This window comes from Anopheles nili, chromosome 3 (assembly GCF_943737925.1).
Source record: "Anopheles nili chromosome 3, idAnoNiliSN_F5_01, whole genome shotgun sequence".
In the NCBI taxonomy this organism is placed as follows: Eukaryota; Metazoa; Arthropoda; class Insecta; order Diptera; family Culicidae; genus Anopheles; species Anopheles nili.
In genome coordinates, this window is record NC_071292.1 from 48,281,970 (window position 1) to 48,304,770 (window position 22,801).

Genomic DNA, 22,801 nt, shown 5'->3' on the forward strand with positions numbered 1-22,801 from the left:
AATGAGTATAATTTCCATACACATAAAGCTCTTATACCCAGGAGCATAATAAATGTCACGCGAGTTGTGGCAATTTCGATGTATACGCATATGGCTCTCTCTTTTTCTGCCAGCGTTTTAATGAAAAATACTCACAATTTAAAGCCTAAAAAACTAAACCCGGTTAAGCAGTTTTCGAAAAATGAGAAAATGTGCTCTGGCATTGGTGACATTTGTTACTGTAGATAATATCAACGACCTCAGTTTGGCCATCTGGGAGTGCAGAAGGCGCGCCCTGAACCTTAACGGCCCGAGCAGGGTATATATATATATATACAAAAAATAAAATAAAAAAGTGATCCCAAAATCGTGTCCATACAATGCGTTAAATGCCGTGCCTTCGGTATATCCGTGGCACTACCCGATGGTGAGATAACGCGTTCCGCAAACAGCACGGCAAAAGACATATAGCAGCGCGAATCGGCCCTCGATGCGGCTGATAAGGGAATCGATCGTTTTGCTACCATCTCTGATGAGTCACGATAGGAGCAGTAGTAAAGCTCAATGGTTTCAGCTTACACGGACATTGCCACTTGTCTGTTGGCTCGTTCGATCTCAACGTAAAATAAAATGATATTTTTTTCTAAAATTAATTGCTGAATCTACATTCAGCTGTTTTTTCGAAAAACATAAAGAATAATGAAATTATACATATAATTATAATGCAATGTGCATATAATCTTTTTAATCAGAGCTGTTTATCAATACATAACCTTCGTTTGCTTAAGAATTATATATCTAAATTTTCAATTATTTCATTTAATTCAAAACTATCTTAATGTCTCTTTTAGTGTTCCTAAAAATTGAAGTTGTTTAGTGTGTTGAACATAAAAATTGCAATATATTCGATTGTTTAAAATATTGTTTTAAATTGCTATGATACATTTAGCTATAATTTATTTTGTTAAAAGCACCAACGGTATGTCATTACAAAACTGTCGTTAAATACGAATTCGATCAATTCGACAGCAATTTTCAAAATGTCAGTTTTAAACACATTTCTGCCCCGAATAAGCAATGTTACCGATATCAGCACAATGCACTTCCCTGCACATTCCAATCATTATCTCAACGAAGGCGGTAATTCGACACACAACGCGCCTCTTCTGCGCCGTAAAATTTATTATGCCACCATCGTGACATGCTTGCTAATCGAGCTGAACTCACAGCAAGGCCAAGACTCGCACCACTTCCGGTGACACACTCACTACAGCGACATAACTGCGCTTTCGACGCATCGCGCTTTCACCGCAAGAGGGAACCGGCGCGATTTATGAACCCATCGCTCGACAGTGCTTATCGGGCTGAGGCGTTTTGTTTTGCCTTGCGGTGCTTGCCCTCACAACTCAGCGAGGAAATGAAGGTTTATTATACTTTTTTTATTCACTCCCCATGGAATGACAAAACAGCGACACTGAAGCAAACCGATTGCCACCGTGTATAAATCTAGTACCATTAATCATGGTAGTCTGGATATTATACTTGCCGACGCTTACACCCGCGCAATACGGGAGGGACGTGATAAAATTTTATTTTTAGAAAGTTCAATCATCACTATCATGTACGCCTGATTGGGAAGGGGAGCGGGACGAGCAAAATGGCTGAATTGAGACGGCCAGATCATGCCACCTGGTACACCCGCATATCTGCGCCAGACGCGACAGGAAGGCCGATAATTTTCACGATATCTTTCGATGCCGCGGTCACGCCATGTTCCTCGGGTGTAAACTAATTTATTGACTCCTCACATCGGTTTGGCGGCCCGGTGGTTCGATAATATATCGCTTTGAAAGAACCCATTGTTGTATCTCACCCATTTTTATCCATGCACTTTGTTGTGAAAAGCTACATTCGATTGAGCTATCGGAGATGGTAAAATAGGAAGTTTATTTGTAGTAAGTGCAACATAAATATGCCTTCAACTTGTTGCATGTCAACAAGATCGCCAAATATTTTCTGAAGGCATTCTTAACTGTAAGTACCGGAGAAGTTCGCTCCTTCTTACATTTCTCACCCAATCGTAACGACCATTGAACCCAGGTGAATCGCAGAATGCCAAAATATACTTTCCATGTCGAAAGTAAGTAAGCTTGAAAGCGCAAATGAGCAATGTCTTTGAGTTGCTCGAAATTTTGCATTTACCACGATTTTCCTTTGAGCTTTCGTACAAGCTGCAAAGAGGTTGGGAAAACTTTCAGTGCAAACTTCAGACCCACCAGTCTGGTAAGTGCTGTCGAAAGACCTACGTTTCCGTCGTTGGGTGATTTCCTTCTAGTGTTTCAGACGGTTCGAAAACTTTGACCGTTTTATCTGTGGCTCGGGCTTGTTTGTATTCTACTTCAGGGTGTAAGAAGCGTTCAAAAGGTATAGTGTTTAACGATGTAAATTTCCAACGGTAAGATAGCTGGAAATATCTCTATCAAATATGGAAAACAGCCGTTACAGATATTTTATATAAAAATATAAAAAAAATCCTATATGCCAATATAAATAATTGCTGAAATGTCAATGAGAGAAGGACTTGAAAGTGGGAAACATTCAATATAGAACCATTTCATGAAAAGCCAATACAACCAATACAGTTAGAACCAATACAACCATTTCATTTAACTTTTCTATGTAGCTTATACCATACCATTGGTACAATTTCTTTGCAGCTTATTATCATGATCAATTAAAAATAAATTTATCGTCTGATGATTAAACGATGTTTTTAGCCGTCATGTTAGTATAGTATCCAAATATATGCGTAACAGTTTAGCTTTAAAATGCCCGCTTCATCATGGTTTATCATCCTATAATCCTGTTTCGTACCAAGATTTCAAATTAAATAAATTAAATATCCTTCATATTTAAAAACGAAATGTGTTGAAAACGATATCAACACAAGCAAAAAAAAACCTGTTTGGTTTTGTTCTTGGTGTATCATATTTCAACACAACGCCTCTCCATTATTGTAATCATCTATGCTTTTATGCTGAGCATTGAAGCAACGTATTCAAACAACAGTCCTATCCAAATGATTATCAGCGTGATCATTAGTGTTATGATGTAGTTCAATCAGTTTAATAAAGTAATACTACACGATTGCTGTGCATCAACATTTATGTAATGCATAATCACGTCGACCACTTGTCGATCTGAAACGGATTTCAAAGCAAAAACTCACACTGCCATCGAAACTAGACTAAAGTCAAACCAGTCATAAAGGCATTGCGGTGTGTAAATGGCGCCTAATGTGGTGTAGCTAATAATTGAAGGAAAATGAGCTCCAACAAGCGCAGCACGAAGGGTCGTGTGTCGAGGTGGCAAATTAACCTTATCCAGGCTGGTTTTCCCTCCCGAAGAGTGTCCATCCCGAAATCGCGCAACAGCGACTTACCTGTAAAAGAGAGAGAGAGAGAGAGAGAGAGAGAGAGAAGAAAAAGGCGTTATTAGCAGTGGAAAAGGGAACCGAACCGGAATAAGTTGCGAATTGCTTTCTGCGATTCCGCTTCGTCGGCCGTCTAGCACGTCGTCCGGGAGAAAGCTCAATCAGGGCGTTTGCCAGCCACCTGGTATATTCCCCTACTACTACTCCCACTGGTCGCCGCAAACGTGTGCAATCGAGGAAAGCCAAATGCGACAAGGAAAAATTAACGACAGGAAAATGGGTCCCTTGATGAAAACGTTCCTTAATTGCTTTCCACAGTGCGCACATTGGGCGGACTCGGGACGCGGCATCATTCGAAGCTTGGCACCTCTTGATGGGTTGCTGACAAACCGACGCTCCCTACGACTCTCCCCACACCAATTGCTCCTCAAGGACCGTTGGGATTCGTTTGTCCCAGGCAAATGAAATGATCCGGAAAATGTAATTACAACGCGCAACGATGTATGGATGGATGCCATTCGATGATATATTGGATTCGCTTTTCGTCTCGCTCACGGGAGCAGCAGCAGGAGAGCGAAAGCTTACCACTGGAAAATTGCAAACTATCGCTATTTTCTCTCCCACTTTCAAACCCGGTGTGAGTGGTTGTAAATTTTGCAGCGAATCATAACGCCCCTTTCCGGGAGTTGGGCGCGAGATTTATGTTCACCCATCGCCAGGGATTCCGGAAGCGGATGCAGCAATCCCTCCGAAGGGCTCTGTGTTAATTTATTCTCGCAATTTCATCTTTTTTTTTCATTCTCCCAACGGGCAACGCGCTTCTCTACGCATGCTTACATGCCAGTTCAACGGTTTTTTTTTCGTTCCTGCTCGTTTGCTCTTTTTCCCAGTTGGGTGTTTTACATTTTTTAACCATTATTTCGGTGCGTTACGATCCCGTGGAAACGCTGCGCGAAAAGCTCTGCTGGACACGCAATTTTTCCTTACTCCCGTGCTGCATGGTACGCTTCCCGATAGCTACTTTTCCGGGAACGGAACCGATGATTAACCGAGCGTCCATGGATGTGGCGATAAATTAACGACATTTGTTATTTTAATGACAACCCGGCAAAACGAAGAAAGCCGTGACGTTGCCGTCTCGCGGAGGCACAGCCCTCGCACGCTTCGGGCTTCCGATTTCGAAGGAAAATTAGTAGAAAAAAAACCCAAACTACGATCACGCCACGTTGCCGTCATTTTGTTCGCATTGTCGTTGGTTCCGCCTAATTAGTACGTGTATTGTTCCGGGATCGCGTTGAATGTTCTTGGTACTTTTTGCTATGAATTCTTGTGCGTATCGCGAGCGAGCTGGAGAATCGTACCTAATTAGCGCTTATTCTATGCTGCTCGTGCCATTTAAGCGGTTTATTTTTTCAAACCCGAAACACATTCGGCTGATTGATAAAACCGATTATCGGGGAAAGCAATCATCAATTAGGAAAGCGAGAATTTATATCCTTCGACATGCTTAAGTCCTGGATGGAATGTAGTAAGCTATGTAATGAGTTTCGAAATAAAAATGGTGTTTTCTTGTTTTGAGCAATTACTAAGTGTTACTCGAGTATAAATAAATTTGACCATTACAAGATTTTTTCTTTTATTAAATTAAAAAAGAGAGCAATTTGTTACGAATTCTACAATTCATTACAATCCCCCTATCACTTGTATTCGAATTCGTATACTGGAATCGTATTTTTTTATTCAGTATCTAAAGCTATTCGCTCGAAACGATTACTTAATAATACTTAGTCTACATTATCATTTCTAACTAATTTTGCAAATATTTCTGCTTTAGTAAAACGAATTTTACCTCAGAAAGACATTCTCAAAAATACACAACAATTATAGCCGAACATTCTTGAGAAATGATTTTTAATCTGAATAATATGACACATTTATTAAGTGATAAACAACACATCAATAATAATTTTACAAATTTTCCTCGGTTTTGCTAACGCCTGCAGAGCGATGTCTGGTATCGAGTTCTTAGAACTTTAAACAAACAAACATCTAACCCGATATGACAGAACCAAGTGCAGAGCAATCAATTCCACCAACAACAATCTCACCCCCGCAGTTTCCATTCCATTCCGGCGAGGACGGGAGCAAGGAGCAGGAATGTCTTTCGAATGCATGCCACAGCCGCAAGTGCCTCCACGAAAGCAGGAACGAGATGGCCGTATTTGTTCACTTGTGAACTCGCCGTTCGTCGGGTGCTATTTTCGGTCACATGTCAAGTGGCACCGGAGGATGTTAAAAATAGCACCCGACATTGCGCCACCGCCAGGCTAGCTGGCTGATGCTTGTACAACGCGCTCGAGAGCACCAGAAGTAGGCCTGCACCCGGAGTTCCGGAGCGACAGTGGGAAAAATGTACAAAAAAAAAAACACCACCACACAGCGAAACCTCGACAGGGTTCGTGTGTTCCGACACAGTGAAACAACCGCACCGAGCCGGATCCAGTTCCAGTGGCCGGATGGTAAGTGTTTTGGATGCGCGAAACTGGATCGATCCCCAGCGAACCGGTTCAGCAGTACTGAACAGGCACGGAGTTGCTATCCGACACTTTGGCGGCCTAGCACAACTGGTACTTCATCACGTGGAAACGAGAGGAACGAGATCGATAGAGAAGTGAGGTAGCAAACAAAAATTCCATCCCAAGAGTTCGATGGCTCTCGAACTCGTCACCGAGGCAGGCACAAAAAAAAAACTCCTCACGAACAACGCATTGGGGATAGGGGGTTGTATAATAAGACTTATCATCATTCGAATTTGTCAGCGATTTGCCAGACTGTCATGAAAACGGCCAAACGGTTTCGGGGCCCTCGTTCCAATCATGATGACGTCATTCTCGAGGAGGCACTCACGCATGAGAATCCCAACCGCCACCCTTTTTTACACGAGACTAGGCGTCTCCATCAGGAGGGTGTGATTTGCGAATTAATTTGCTTTCATGTTGCGCATGTACGTGAACGTCTGGCCAATTGACTAGTTGAAATGTGGGTGATTTCCACTTTTCGAGTGTGAGCCAACAATAAGAAAGGAGGCATAAAACGGTAAAAATAGTAGCCAAAATAAATGAAAATCTGTCACCAATGTTCTCACCTCGTCTCGGCACATTATCACGCGCTCGCTTGGCCATTGAAATTGGAAACCGGCGTGGCATGGGTTCCATCCTGGCTCGAGAGCATTTTAACCTTCACAAGACTGAGAACGCCAATTGCCCCCGACCTCTCATTGGTACCGGCGAATGGCGTACGCGAGTTGGCGGTTTTCCACCCTTATGGGCCGTGAAAAGTGTACCATCACTCACGAGACGGGACCTTTTTTATGCGACTCGAGCGGTGGAAGCGACTATCAATCATCCGCAACGATTGTCTTGGCGTAGCTTAGCAGCACATTTTCTTACTTCCAACTGGGGGCTTCAGTTGAGGAATGTGAAATTTCAAACAGCCAATCAAATGCCTCTAACCTTGTTGATCAATATTCATGAGACACTTACAATATTTCATAGCACCGTAAGCCACTATAATATCAGCAGTATTTCGCACCTGTTGAATGGCATCTTTCGATGAATAAAGCATCATAATCAGGAAATTAACGGTCTCAGTTGATATTGAAATTCATTAGCAGGATAATATTAAATCTTGTTTTTTTTTTTTGTAATGTAAGTCAAGAGGGCTTTTGAAGGCATTTCATAAGCCCTATTGACTATCAGTATCTGACATAGTATTTTAGCTATCACTATTTCTCTCGCTCTATCAACGTTTTACTACATTCGCCTACTTAAGTAGGTACATTTATAATGCATTTTGATAGCTTTTGATGATGAAGAGTCCGTTTGGAAGTTAACGTTTCTCTGTCGAAATATTTTGTGTACTGTCAGCACTAGCCTTTCCTTCTTTTTCTTTGTATTTTCATCATCACTCTCCGGTCGGTGCACCCATTATAAGGCATTTCGACCCTAAAAACATGCTATGCAAATGAGGGGAATTTCATGAGTAGCGTGCGGTACTTCCTCCAAAATAGACCCTTCTCCTTAGGATCTAAGATACACCGGTACAATTCAGGGGCATTCTTCGGGACGCTACCGAAGGGATTTCGGTGCTTACCGGAACGAGGATCGACGCGAGGTTTCTTCAAGTGCGAACTACCAAAACACACTCGAAAGGGGTCACCATTCAGCGCTTTACGCTCGATCACTGGACGGCCATTGGCCTCGGTCGGGGGCTTCAAACGTGGGTCCGAAAACCCGACAACATTTGTGAATTCTTCCTTGCGGCAACCTTCCGGTCATCCTTCAGACATCCTTGGGCAAACCCTCCCCCAAAGCGACCCACTCATTTCAGATGTTTGTTTGTTCGTTTGAACAATTTTTGACCCTCCGATTACAATTGGAGGGTCTCTACCATCTTTAACCCTCTGGGCTGCGTGTGGGCTACAGAAAAGTAGAGCACACGCACGCACACACGACTAAGATAGGATGATAAAGCCTGCTTCGAGGTCGAGAATTCGGTCGAATTATTTAGAACATTCGTACGAATTTACCTTCATTACAACGGGTCCAAGCGAGACATCCCAGAGCGGCTTCTCGACAGACGCCCATTTTCTTAGCTTTCTTGTTTGTACTGTTTTTTTTTGTACTTCGGTTGTGACCCACAACCATGCCGGCTTTAAACGTCTTTTCGTGGGTCGTACCCTTTTTAACGTTGAAAGGAATTTCACCCTTCCAGGCGAGTGCTTTCACTTGGGCTAAGGTTTCGCGTTTTTACGAAGTGTGGACGCGTTTTGGGAGTAGAAAAATCACTCGGCAACGTGCAAAGACGCTGAGACGTGAGCTATCTGCCCATCGCTTTCCAATCGTCAAACGAGTGGCCAATGGCGTGATGAAATTGACTAATACGGATTATAAAGGAACAAAACGACAGGGGTGGCATTTAATCTGAAGCGGTATTTTATTTGAAAACTAAATTGATTTTTCGATCATTTCGCTGGAACATAAACTATTCATTAGGAGCATTGAAAGCAATACAAAACCACAAGTTTGATAATGATGGAATGCTTTCTAATAAAGTATGAGCAATCAAATTCAAACGAGACTAAACCTAATAACAAATATTGTAACACGCAGACATTGTTGAGTAAATTTTCTAACTGGCTAACCAAACAAGATTATCGCGCTCAATGATCGTCTGAATTAAGGAAAATAAAACCGCGTCCATCGTCCAAATGTGCCCTAATTATGACATTTTCTTCATCCCTGCTAAGACGTCATCGTTCTGTGTGCGTGGTTTTGCCCTTTCCACTCCGTGCTCATTTATGCGGTTACGTCAGAGCGTCCCTAACCCGAATGTGTGCTCCGTTTACGATCGTCCCAAATTTCGATCGAAAGAAAAGCCCCACCCGTCGGCGAACACGTCGTAAACTTCTCATCCACGTTTCGGGACCGCCTGACCTGCTTCGGGACGAAAACGGGGGCCTCTCCGCCTTACGCCTTATTCCTCCGAAAGTCTGACGCAACTCACCAGGGCGGGGAAGCGAAAAGAATCCAGAACGAACCAGGAAAATCCCCGACGCGACCAACAAACCCAAAAAAAAATACACCACAGCCGGGAACTGAAAAAGAATGGGTAGAAAAAAGAAAACCAAAGCAAACTACCGACGAACCGTCTAAGCTTCGTTTCGCTTTTCCCGTCCTTCCTTGGCTTTTCTTCCCACCCCGGGGAATCCACGAAACACTCGCACCAGCAGACCGGAAGTCTGGAAAAGCAATCGATACTTGGCACCATCCACCATTGGCACACGATGGCGAGCACCATTCCCAGTTCCCGTGGGGCGCGCATCGGCTGGTGTAGCTCCAAACGGGTCATTAGCCTATTTTCCACCTCTCTTCGTTGGCGCGCGCCCAACCAACGATGATGGGGAGGGCTTTTGGTTGCAAGCACACACACACACACACACGCTCGCCCACTTTGACCTGGTTCCGATGCATCGAAGGTTCGATGGCCCCCTTGCTTTAGCTCTTTTGGTTTTATTTTTTCGTTTAACCAACCGTCACTTTTTTTAGTCCTGGCTCTTTCGAGGTTTTTCACTTCTGATGCACACGAACAGAGCAAAGGCACGATGGTTGCACTTTGCTGTCTGCTCAGGTCTTCCTGTTTGAGTTTTAACTTTGGTTCGAGCGTCTACCAGCGAGCACGATCCTTGCCTAGCCGAAAGCAGCGCTATGATATATATATACAGCCTTTTTACTCTCCCTGATCGAGTTTCAATATTTATTTTCCCTTCTGCAACACTTCCGGCAGCTTCGCACAGCTGGTGCCGGAGTGCATTTGCGAGCCATCTTTCGGTAGTTATGTAACGCTTGCAGTGGGTTGAAAGTAATTCAATTCAAGCCGGCGTTGAAACCGACCGTGGGAAATGATCGGAAAATTTCGCCGCAAGCAACAACAACCAAAAAAAACTAGCGCAAGTAAATTAATCTTCTTACGTCACGGAAGAGTGAAGCAATTAATTAAAATGCCACTGCAACGGGCGAGAGAGTTTTTAAGGCGATAGAATAGCATCGGGAACCGTAACGAAAGCACATTTTATACATTTTTCACACTCCCACGTAGCTGCAATTGAATTTAGCGGATCGAAAAAAATGGAGGAGAGATGGCACAAAGAGCGAAAAGGAAGGGAAAAAAAGGAGCGCAAAAAATGGAGCAAAGTGCAGCGTGCGGGTTGAAATAAAACAACCATTAACGAAGTCATCGATCCCGACCAAACCATCCGGTGGTGTGAGCTCGAGCCCGCTAAGAAAGCAGCTCGCTTCAAACCCGCACATGCATCATATTGTCGTTGGCGGCGAGGACGAAATGGAGCGACGGAGCCAGAAATAAAAGCTTTTTGCGTCCGCTGCGTCGGTTGCAGCCGCCAGGACATGCCACGTCGTTCGCTATTTCTGAACCAAAGGAGCATAGAAAAAAAAAGGAAACAGAACCCTCCTACGCTACCAGGACGCGAAACGTGATTGCACAGTAGCGAAGAAAAAGAAAGCCACCGCCGGAAGTGCAGTAAAATGAGAAGTAGTGAGAGAAAAAAAAACGCACGCCTTCTCATACACACGTACACGTGCTTGCCCTTCTCATAACTGCGGCACCCCCCATCGAGTGATTCATTCTTTTCGCTGAAGGATTTATTTTTCGCCATCGACCAAGACATCTCCCGGGTAGACGGGCTTTTCCCGTTCGTTCGATAGCCGTGATTGTGCAACCGGAAGTGGGTGATATTCCGATCCTAACCAGGAACCTGCCGCTGTGGCCGATGGTTGGCATGGTGCCATTGTTTTTTTTGTGTGTGTGTGCATTTTTCCCGCCATTTTTTTGTTCTCCAAACGCAACATAAGTAACGTCCAACTCGCGAAAACCCCTTTCACGAGCAGCCGTGCCTCCACGCACAGGTTCAATGGCTGGTGGAGGATCGGAAACGGAGTGTGGTTGCGTCACTGCAGAAGTGTGCGAGAACGGTTTTATATTTTTACTGCAACCAGTTATTTTCTGATTCGCCGCAGGGTTTGCATTAAATAATTGATATCACATTTTATAGTCTGCTTCGCGAATGGAACTGTTAGATAACATGGCAGCGTTTCTTTTTGTGTTTTCAAGAGAAGTAAATAAATGAAATGTAAATGAAGAGCTGGATAAATGTATAGGCCTAATAGAATGTTCAGACAATATAACTTTTAACGTAAACTAGTAACAAGGATGCAACGCAGTATCATTTTTTCAAGTCTTACATTGCATTCTTATGGAGATTCTTAGCGGTTCTAATATAAGAAAATATAGCCGAAGATATTTGACCATCTGAACTGCATTAGTTTTGAAGAATTGACTTACAAATGATGTACGAAAAGCAGTTTGGTACAATTTCAATATATGTTCCCCAAGTACCGTTATTTTGTGTTTTAAAAACTGAGATGAAATGAGTCAGTCAATCAGAGCCAAAAACAAATTCCAAAAATACACCAAAAAACAAAAAACAAATCAAATTGAAATGATAAAATATCAACAGAGCAAACCTTCATCAGATGTTACTTTTTAACTACCTATTCGATTAACTATTTGCCACACTTTAAACGTGACAGGTTGAGTTTTAGTTTCAACAAAACGTCCCCAAATATATTATTTCCAAAAGTTGTATTTATTGTGTTGTTCTAAACAAATAAGCATCCCCGTTCAATTCATCAACCCCGATCGTCTTCAACCGAGCCCGTCCATTTACCTGTGTTGATAGCTTGCTCTACCGACAAACTCGAACATCAACTCGCAGTAAATCAACTTGGCAAAAGAATGAACCGGTGTGCAACATAGGGCACGCAACGATCGGCGGCAATTGACGCCAGGGGGGCGGAAAACGTGAACTTCATTTTCATATTTCAGCGGCAGGTGTCAAAAGTACGCCACGGAGTCACGCCGAGCAAATTGCGCTCCCGCATCCACGGGAATAAAAGGGAATAATAAAAAAATTGAAACTGTATATACACATAGAACCACGAACCGCGCCCGAGGTGCGTGAAGTTGAAGTTAATCAGTGTGATGGCATTGATTTTCCCACGTAGCCCTCACAAAATGTTCTTTTCTCTCACTCTCTCTCTCTACTATTTCATCGACAGCACGAGGGACGGAAGCGCTGCTTAACAAAGTTCCGTTTCGATGAAACAAAACAAAAACGGGGAAAACTTTTTTCTCTGCCTGTTCGATGCGCACAACAGAAAAAAAGGGCAGTACGAACGTACAAATAAAAATGTGACGATTATTCATAGAAAATACGGAGCGCCCACCGTGATCGGGAAAAGTGGTACCGAGTTGCACCGGAACGGGAAGATGGAAAACAAACTTTGGTCAAACGAATGGCCCCGAACGAGTTTTCCACCGAAGGAAGCGACACTGGGGATATCCACCGTTTTACGGAACATTTTCATCCCTCGTGGGAACATACCAAACGAGAGAGAATGATAGAGAATGAGAGGGAGAAAGATGAAGCCGGCGTGAGAAAAAGAGACGGAGCTCGTGTGAAAGGCCAAACCCGGGAAAGAAAGAACTAGGCATGGGTGTATGTTTTCCGAAACAGGACAAAGTTTGTTACTTATTTGTATCGACAATTGTGTCCGGAGAGGAAAAGCTTGTCGAGTAAAGAAAAACCGCAACGAAGCAACATCAAAGGTTTCCTTTCTAACAGCAGGCAGAAGGAGGGCATGAGTTCGATATGGCAGGATGGGATGGGACAAAAAAAAGGACGCCAGGGCTCCACTCTTGCTGCTGGCAAAGATCAATCTCGACGCGGTACCATTTCCCGCTCGAACGACCGACGGAAAAGTGCCCCGAACTAGAACTAATCAATTCCAGCGATGGCGGTGGAGATGAAGGTGCCCTAATTGGAAAGGTACACGCTCTCACCGAGACGACCGGAGGTTTGTCCTCCGTGCACGAAACACCTTCCCCACGCAAAGTGCGCCCATGCTGTTGCACGCGGAAAGGGACAAAGTTTTCCTCGCAGCGCAGAAAAACATAACCTCCAAGACCGGAAGCCTGGTTGCTGGTTGGGGAGTGCGAGTGAAGCACGCCCTTTTTTTGCCTGTGTGGCTCTTCTTTCCGATGAAAAGCATCAGCACGAAACGAAAAGCTTCCCAACACTTGCGACCCATCCTGCGACACCGGAACGTCAGCACCTTTCTCATCGGTACGATCGTGTTGAGGCTATGACCGCGCCCCTTATTAGCCTGCGCTGGCGAAGCGTGGCGTATGGAAATCGAAGTGTGAAGATTGATTGAAGAATCATCGCGACATGCACGATGGGATGTGAGTGTGTGTGTCACCGTGAAGGAGTTGCTTTTTTTTGCTCTTCTTTTCCAAAAATAGAACCCCACTCCTTACAGGCGAAATGGATGCTTTGGTGGCACTCTTTGTTCTGCTTTTAATTGTGTATTAATATCATCAAAGTTTCTGTTTCCTATGGCAACGAAAACGGCCGGGTAGGGTTAGCAAGAAACGATAGATGAATGGCATCGCTTCGGCAATAGAAGGAGATAATAATTGCCACGTGTGATGAAAATAAAACACTTTGTTTTGTAGCTTGTCTCAAAGATCACATAAGATCGATTGCGCGAAATTTCAGCAGCTCATCATTGAACAGTTTTAAAAAAGCTGTTACTTTTAACGTGAAAATTTCCTATTATTAACGTGAAACAAGCTATTTTTGATTATTCCTTAATTAAGCTGAGGTTTAAGAAAGATACATTTTTTTTTTGATTTTATTGTTCTGTCGCAAAATTTATGTCTCAAATATTTACATACTTCGTGACAGCACGACAGCAGACGACAAGTAATCTTAATAATGAAACAAACTGGACTTACTACCCTGAATGGCAACAAAAAAAGAACCTTAATCAGTGTCTTTTGTAGCTTTTGCTTTCATTGTGCTTCAGCAAAAGAAAATCGAAAGCCTTTCGATCGGCTTTGTGATAAATAATAAGTTCCTAATTGAAACCGTAGCTCCCGTTTTTAAGTAAAAGCTTATGTTTTCAAACAACCTTAATACGCATTGTTCCACACACAAAAAAATAATGATACACAAATACCCCCAATTACTCTCAGAAGATATAACTAAACGATGGAATGGCATCGATAGCTCCAAACAGCAAATATCGCGTCCATTCCGCAACCGGTAATAAAGATCAAATAATCTCCAGCCGATTGGCTTACGAGCGCTGGAAATAAATAGCGAGAGCGGCAACGCTAGAAAAAAAAGCCGATTTCTCGTCCCTCATAGCTGCCAAAGCCGCTTACTGTCCCAGGAGCAACCACGGCGCGGCCAGTTGATGGAATTGTTAATGGAATGCTCTCGCTGGTCAGTGTGTATGTGTGGGTGTGTTTTCGCAGACGTCACAATAATATCCCAACAGCAACGCACGAACGGTAAAACGGAATAAAATACAAAAAATCGCACCACTTAGATAAGAATCGCACAACGCCACACAGCTACACGGATTCTAAGCAGAGCCGTACTCGGTTTGCCTATAATAAGAAGGGAGCTTCCGTTGTAGGCGCAGACGATGGACGACCTATAATTTTGATATAGCTCTCACGCTAGTGATCGGCTCCAAAAGCTCTTCGATGGCTCAAGCAACAACCTCAGCACGCTCGAGAACACCCCAACCATCCACCGTAAACGGGCATCTCGAGTCCGTTGGCTCTGCGATGACAGCAGAACAATGCCGACTTCACAATGGACGGAGAGTGAAGAATGTGTATGATTATCGGTTTTCGTGGGCATCCTTCCGTCCTCCCCCTCCCCCCCTTCCCTTCCACCGAATAAAATACAGCCCCCTCACACCCCCTCCTCACGTAACGTTTGACCAGCGCCCGTGGTTGTGTACATAAATAATTCTATTATAGGTTATAAGTAGCGTTGCCCGGGTCGGTTCTATTTCACTCAATGCCCGGTTTTATGTGTCAGCCCGCGAGCGGTGAGACGTCGGAACTACACCACCGCACGGAGTTCTCGTCTACACCGGTCCGGCCAAGGAAATCGGCTTTTCACCGTTCGACAGCACACCGGTCAGGCAAAAAAGCCACCGAGAGTGGTTTTGCTCCACAGAAAGGGAAGAGACGTGAGAAGGCAAGACGGGGCATTGCGGCCAGAACCACCCCACCGGAGAGGGGGTTTTCGCAGATCCGATAAGATAAATCAATAAATTTTTACGTCGATGTATGCTTTATGCGACCCCCGGGGGAAAGCAGCAGACAAAAAAAATCCAACTACTAGGACTTCCATGTTCGAGCTAAGTGAACCTCCCGTCGTCTTCGTCGTCGTTCACCGCAGCACGTACGCAAACCGACGTCCGACAAGCTCGCAGATGCGAACCGAAAGCGAAGGAAGCTTTCGAAACCTCTCATCGTGGCTCTCACTCTCTCCCCACCCGATTATCCTTATTATCTTCGCAACGAAATTGCGGGACACCGGCGAGTCCTGGCGAGACGCTCGCCTGCCAGCGTCCCGTTGCGGTAGAATTCCAAGAAATGCCTTCACTCCCAACGAGCCCATCGAACCGGAGGCACTCTGGTGGCCGAACACCGAACAACATTCATCACTGCCATGTCGGACGAGTGGTCACCGTTGCCTTGGCGTACGGACGGACCGTGAGACCCGTCCTGCCACGTCCTGTCACGCGAGGACGCAACACAATGTGCTGCTGCTGCCGGTCAGCTCGTGCCAGTGGCACACTCTATCGGGCCATCGTACGCTCGTGGGTACATTGTGGGCATCGGGTGGCTGCCGGTACGGTATATTATGTGCTTTTCACCGTTAAGGCTGACCGGCGATAAAGAACAGCTTTTGGATGAGGGTGCGGGTGTGCTGACAGGATCATCTTGACGTGAGCAGTCGTTACACGTTGTTTAAAATGTGCGCTTTTCGATGATGGCAATGATGGCCGATCAAATGGGTGCCCGTCATTTTGTCATGAATGCTGCGTTTCTTAGAACATAATGTCTGTGGCTATTTGAACGAATATTGTGAAGCTTTGATAATTCACTCTCTATAACTTTTATGCCATTTGAAAACAATTGTATCGACATCAAATCTATGGCGTTCAGCACAATTCCCATAATCCATTGTGAAAGAATTTACAACACCTTTCGCAGGTGGGTTCTGGGAAACATGGTTTTTTACAGTATATTGAACTACATCACATGGTAACAAAGCTATTCAATAGCATTATAGTTACACATCTGTTAGTCAGTAGGAAATGGGATGTTAAAATAGGAATGGTACAAGGACGAAGAATGCAAGCCTGAATTTACACCCATTTTACGATCAAGTTTATGTTCCATAGGCTGAAATTTCAGACTTTTCAGCTTACCATTTCATCATACATCAATGCAGCGAGTTTACGTCCACCCATTATTTGCGAACGCTCAAATAGCAACGCAAAGTAAATCCACAGCACACAATGATGCTGCTGCTGCCATGGTGATAGCAACGAGCGAAAACAACAAAAAAGTCTCCGTCATGAGCAATTAAATCCAGCATAAACGATACCCAGCGAAAGGCACACGCTCAGATAAAAAAGGGCAACGTACATGTAGGACAAACATTTATCATTCGTCAAAAATATGTTAGAATATGGAAACGATGTCCCGCAGATAGATGGAGGGATGAAAACCCCAAATAAAAACGACAAATATGAGATGTAGCTCATCCGAACGTCAGCAACCTGAGAGCAAACAGATAAATTGAACCGCTGCCACTGAAGCTGGAACTTGCGGCAAAATCTAACGAATGTGCACATGGCACAAGCCAGCAATTCGCCATGTAAAACATTACATTTGAATCTTGCTTTTTTTTTACCACCGGTCCCCTTCGAAAAACGCTACGTATTCATGAGCTCTCAATATTTGATACGCGAGCCATTGCGAATAAAATGGCCCCATTACATAGCCGCTCGTGTAACATTCGACGGCAGCTGCATGCGAAACGGTGCTGCTAGGAACGATATGAATATGTTCTTCAGCGCGCGCGCGCGCGCGCGTACGCTCTATTCATGATTTTTGCAGAACCGGAAAATTTATGCTGCTCTTCCTCGGAGCCGTAGCTTTCGTCTGCGTATGAAAATGAAACAAAAAACTTGTAACAATTCGCAATTCTATGACGCTTCCAGGAAATCATTCAATCGTCCTGAAATGCACACAAAAAGATGCGCTTATGGAATTTATTATTTTAGCACAGTTTTAAATACGACCATACTAAGAACGACCGATTCTGAATGAGATTAAATTAAAACAGTACTAGAAGACATTTTGTTCCGATTCGATAATTATTTGATCAACAAGCATGAATATTTAATTTAAACTAAAGCCCTAAAGCGCGTTACTGAATATTCTACGATCAAACTGTAAATCGCATCGTAAATAAAAGTGCATTAGGTCTAAGCAGCCAGAAGAAGAAGCAAGTGCAGCATCTTAATCTACAATAAAATGTGACCGAGTGCAATCGGTGCACAAGCTTCGTTTAGGTTGAGTTTTCTTGTGTTTTTTTTGTATGCACATTTCTCGCATGGTCCCGAGCAGCAATTGTCGCAAACGTGCACATCGGAACGTTTTACGTCTTAACGTGCTAGAGTCTTAACGTGCGAAGTGCAAGTAGAAGCGAGTGGAAAGAAAAGAAAAACGGCCGTACTACTCTACGGTCACGTATGCACGTTCCTGATAGTAAAAATCCTCCGTACGTGCGCGCTCGCTAGTTGCGCCGCCACGTTAGTCTGGTCCACAAATTTCTTCCCAAGAGAATACGAACGAGTTACAATAGCAGAAAGCCGCAACATGGTGTCTTCTGCGTTGAAACGATTTTTTTAATCCTCTGAATTTGTAGTTTTTTTTGTGTTTCAGAAGACATTTAATTACGCTCACAATCAATCGAATAACAAAAGAGCTATATGGAGCTTCCCATACAGGTTTTAGTAAAGGCTTTAAATTACTTTATGCTTTACATTAGTTCCTAAAACCTGTTTAAGAAAGCTATTAAAGAATTATTAAAGAACTGTTCTTATTAGTCAAGTCAACCGAATTTTTGCAAAGAAGAAATGAGAAACTTCAAAATCAACGTACACTACCGGCAGGACGATAGACGGGATTTCCACAGACGAAAAACGAGAAACCGTGCCATGCCGGTACCTTTCGAAGTGGCTCGAGTGTGATTCCGGTGCTCGAGAAGCGACATCATTAGTCCGGGAGAGAAGGCGGGCACAAATTTCGCGGCTTCGTACGAAATGGAGACGCCTGGTGCCTGGTACCAAACGCCATCGAAGCCTACCACCAGCGCACGAGAAATCGGAACCATCGTCCGTGGCCTGGTTTCGATCTTCGATCCGACCAATCCACCAAAAACTAACCCTCTTGCCTCTTCTGAATGTGCTCCTATCACATACACGCTTTCTCGCTTAACGGCAGACTGACGAGCTTCTTCCGGAAACGTGTCCTTTTCTTACGCTCTTCGGCGTACACTTGAAGGCGTCCATCCCGAGCCTTCATAGCCACGAGTGAACGGCTCGATAGTTCGTTGGGTAGCCGGCACTAAAGGCAGCTCTTTGCTCGTCTCTTTACGAAACAAAGCAGGCCTCGGCAATGGCGCAGTAGTTGAAGTTGCGAGAGCTCGCCCCGAATAAGAGGATGGCATTTCCCTGACCTTGTTATCATCGACGGGGAATATTTCCCAGTGCGTGACGTGGGTAGGTGGAACGGAAAATGGAATGGAATAGAGCGAAGCAACATCAAAAAAAAAGCACCATCGTAACGCCCAATCGCCAAAGACACCAGCTGGCTCATTTTCCCTTCCCACGTGCGCTTCTGATCAACGCTCAATTGCTCGAGTGATAATGAAATTTAAGTTAGAATCTCCTCCACCCGACCCACGGCTGCGGTCTTTCTCGGCGTGTATTTTCACTACCGCCCGCGTGCCCTAGTTTCTCGCTCGTCGCGCCCTTCTTACGGATCGTTAACGCGAGAAGCGACGAACGACGTGGGCAACCGGGCGCCTCCATCGGCGTCTTTTCGTTGCGGAAAATCAAGCCATGACGATGATGCTGATGATGATGATGCTGCTGCGGCTGGGCTGCGATGATGCTAACCATGGTTCTCAATGATGAGGAAAAGCACGGACTGGAGCTTACTCGCTTGATTTATGGCTTGCTGTGTTTGCGACTCCATTCGCCGTGGCCGGGACCAACCAGTCGTTAACAATTCGTGGGTGTACGCGTGCAAGTGTGCACGTGTGGGTGTATGTGTGTGTGTGTGGATATTGCGGTGCTGAAGGCTAGTGTCGTCGGTGACGGTTGCGGCCAATTGTTCGTTTCAAGCTCCGTGTGGTATCTTACATAAGCCGAACCGTCGCTTTTTGATTCAACCGTACTACGCCAAGTTGTGCGCAAATGTTCATCACTGCACTAGGCTCAATTAAATTCAATTGTAGCGTGTTGTCTCCTACGGTTCCGATGTGTTTATGACCCACTAAAATGACGGCATCACTCAAAGGGACAACATAGCTGACAACAATTAGGTTTTCCCATGTACTTGGTAAAACAGTTTTCGAGTAGTTTTGTTGATTAATTGAAATTTTAATACTTTTACACGCACAAAAAAGGAAGCAAAAGTCAAAGCTTCCAAAGGGTCAAAGATCAAATGAAATCACCACCAATATAATGCTGGTAAACTCACCATTGATACAGCTTTAACATGATAATATTAATTTGCGTTGAAAATCAATGCTCCTTTGTATAAGCTTGATCCCATTCCTTCAAAAGCTTGTTAAAGGTATTATGGGACGTTGACGAAAATAATGCTCCAGAAACCATCCTCCATTCTCAACGAATGTTAGCAAAACCCATTAGCAGGCTAGCTAAATCACGTACCGCAACGTTATCCCTCTCATAACAAGACAAATTCAATTCTCACCACTCACCAGGTCCACGAATCCTACACCTCGGTTACATAACCACGCTCGCAGCAAACAAAAACACACCAGCCGCCTACCGAAGTGCGGTAATGTTTAACTTCAATCCGGCCGAAAATCGCACATTATCCTTGGCCTCACCTCGAGGCCTCAATCAAACTCCCCAGAGCACGTCCTGGCTGTTCCGTTTGCTACACGCCAAGGGGCAGCATATTTGAAATTAATTATTATCACCACCGCTGAAACGCGAAACTTTTCGCCACTCCACCAAAACCCACACACCACACACCATTATGCTCTTTTCCACCCAGCGTTGGTGCTTTATCTTCCGAAATTACCTGTCTTTGCCCATTTCCACCCGCCAGTAGGGCACTCGCGTCTTCCGGGATTTACCATGGAAAAAGGCACGCGCGCGTCCTTGTTCTTCCGCAACAGTCGATAACGAGTGAGCCCGCGGTTGCTCACGGCTCACGTGCTGTCGGGATCGAAGTGGGTTGTGGGAAACTCGGGAACGCTCGGGCAAACTTTCGACAGTTTCCATCCTCGAGGGGACGGCACGGGTTGCGCTGCGGGCGGGAGCGCCATTTTATGCTGCGGCTTGAGCCATAAATTCCTTCGGTGTTCGAAAAATCGATAGCATCCCACGAAACACTACGTTTGAGTGCGAAAGAAGCGTCCGGCCAGAAGATTCTTTGGGGACTGCACTAAGACGAATGACGCGGCTCGAAATAATTCAAATTTTCGAATTGGTAATTATCGTTTTATTTGCCATTATTACTTGTTCGAATATCTGGTAGGATATTACATGCTTCTGTTCTTCTTTATTCTCTCTCTGTCTCTTTCTATCTCTATCTATTTTCGTATGGTTCTCACAAAATTCCGATGCAAGGAACTGTAAAATTCTTATCTTTAGAGCTTATATCCCTGTTCTATGCTTCGTGACATAATTTGGGAAGCTGGTGGAAGATTATAATTAATCCATCGTGACTACCATGCTGAAGACTTCGCGCGTCACACCCACGGCACAAGACCCGATTCTGTCATAAATTAATATCACGCCCGTCCACTCGGCGCGTGGTGTGTTTGCATTTTTATCAACGTGAGCCGAAACGAACACTGGAAGCGCTCGGAAAAAACCCGCTTCGCACATGTGACAGAAAGACACACAGAAAAATGCAGGTTTTAGTTGTTTGCAAACTTTCACAAATCTCCAGACAATAGCTTTGCCGAGCGAGTTGGTAGTGTGCGTGGGCAACGGAAGAGAACGGATAACGTTGGGAAAGTTATTTAATGGCACCACACGGTGCGTTGTATAAACATACCGTCGGTGTTGCAAATGCACCGCCTAGATGCACTTAGTATGATAAGGAGCTCTTCGGAACGGAGCATATGACTCAAAAATGCCATCGTAAAGCAATGGATAAAGTAGAGCGATAATACGAATCATCTTTTAAGCATGCCGAAGGAGTTTTGAAAAGTTTTTCTCACTCGAATATTGCACCGAAACGTGGCTAATGCTGCTTTTATTGAAAGTTACTCAAAACTGCGTTTTTCAATCAATCTCAGCTTTAGAAACTTGGAATTCTTTTCGGGCTGCATTATCACATGAAGTTTAAAACGTACAAATGCTGCTTTTGTTGATTGGTTGACAGTTTTTCTTGAGTAATGCTACTGCCTTTAAACATGTTGAGGACAGATTTCATTCATTTGAAAGTTATACCAATACGACACATATCCACTTCATTCGCACGAGAGGGTTTCGTTGTCTTGCCACACTCGAAACGGGCTCGCTAGTCAATTTTTCATACCCAGACACGCCCCATGATTGTTTCACTTTTGTGATAAGCACATCATAAGAGGTTTCTCGTATTTCTGTAGCCTTCGGCGTCAAACGAGATTGCTGGAGATCGCAATGACGCAATCAAACCTGACGCGTGCGTACATCGCCCGGTACTATCCCGTGGCCAGCGCTTGCGATGAGCTGGGAAAACTATACAAGCAAGGGTTGTAAATTTAATTAAACTCCGCTCCCATATCAACTATAAGAAGAGCGAGATAGTAATTTTAGTTCCAGGAATCAAAGCCACACAACGCAGGTGTTCAACAGGTTATTCAAAATATTCAAACTCATAAATTTGAATGAAAACAACAAATATACAGCTAGCCAAATGTGCTCAAGTAGAGCATGTAGAAAAGCACTCAAAACCTTGTCATGAAGAAAAAATATAAGCTAAAACAAGGTATGAGAAATTGGCGAGCAGTATGGTAATTTATATCCATAGCGCTTTCCACAACACATCCATCAAGCTTTGTTGAAAATAAATTAAAATCAAACCATGTTTAATTTTGCACAATTTGCTTGCCCTAGAAACTTATCAACCTACCAGGAGAAGTCTAAATGCAATCGAACGGCGTGTGTAATATCGCGGCCCGACGATCCTAAAGCCGGGAGTGCGCCCTGATGTGATGCGCGAATCAATTTGCTATTTCATTGCCCCGTACCAGCAACTCCAAAGCTTCCAAACCCCTCACAAGATCAATGGCGTCAATTATTCAATCGCTTCTCGTTGAGTGTCTTGTCTTAGCTATCTAGCCAGCAGCCGCCGCTCAGCCTGGTGCAAATATGGTCATCTCGCGTAAAGGTCGCGTGCGTGGCTTTAGCACGGGGCACGATCGGCACCGCTGGTGACGACGACAATGGCGACAGAAATCCATCCATCCTCCCACACTCGCGCACACTGCGCCATTGCCATCAGGTAGGGGAGAAACCCGGATGACCACCCGGGTCGAAAATGGGTATGCAATTGTGGTGCAGTCCCTGTCATTACGCTTGCTCGTAGCCGCAGCTCGGAACACCAGCC

General features: G+C 44.4%; 1 protein-coding gene across 1 annotated transcript in view; it reads right to left on the reverse strand.

Moving 5' to 3' along the window:
* The window catches only part of LOC128724475 (uncharacterized), a 137,633-nt gene that overhangs the window by 64,903 nt on the left and 49,929 nt on the right, over positions 1-22,801 (reverse strand). Inside the window, exon 3 of the mRNA XM_053818199.1 lies at positions 3,172-3,179. Within this exon, the coding sequence (XP_053674174.1) occupies positions 3,172-3,179 (8 nt within the window). The remainder of the gene's footprint in view (positions 1-3,171; positions 3,180-22,801) is intronic.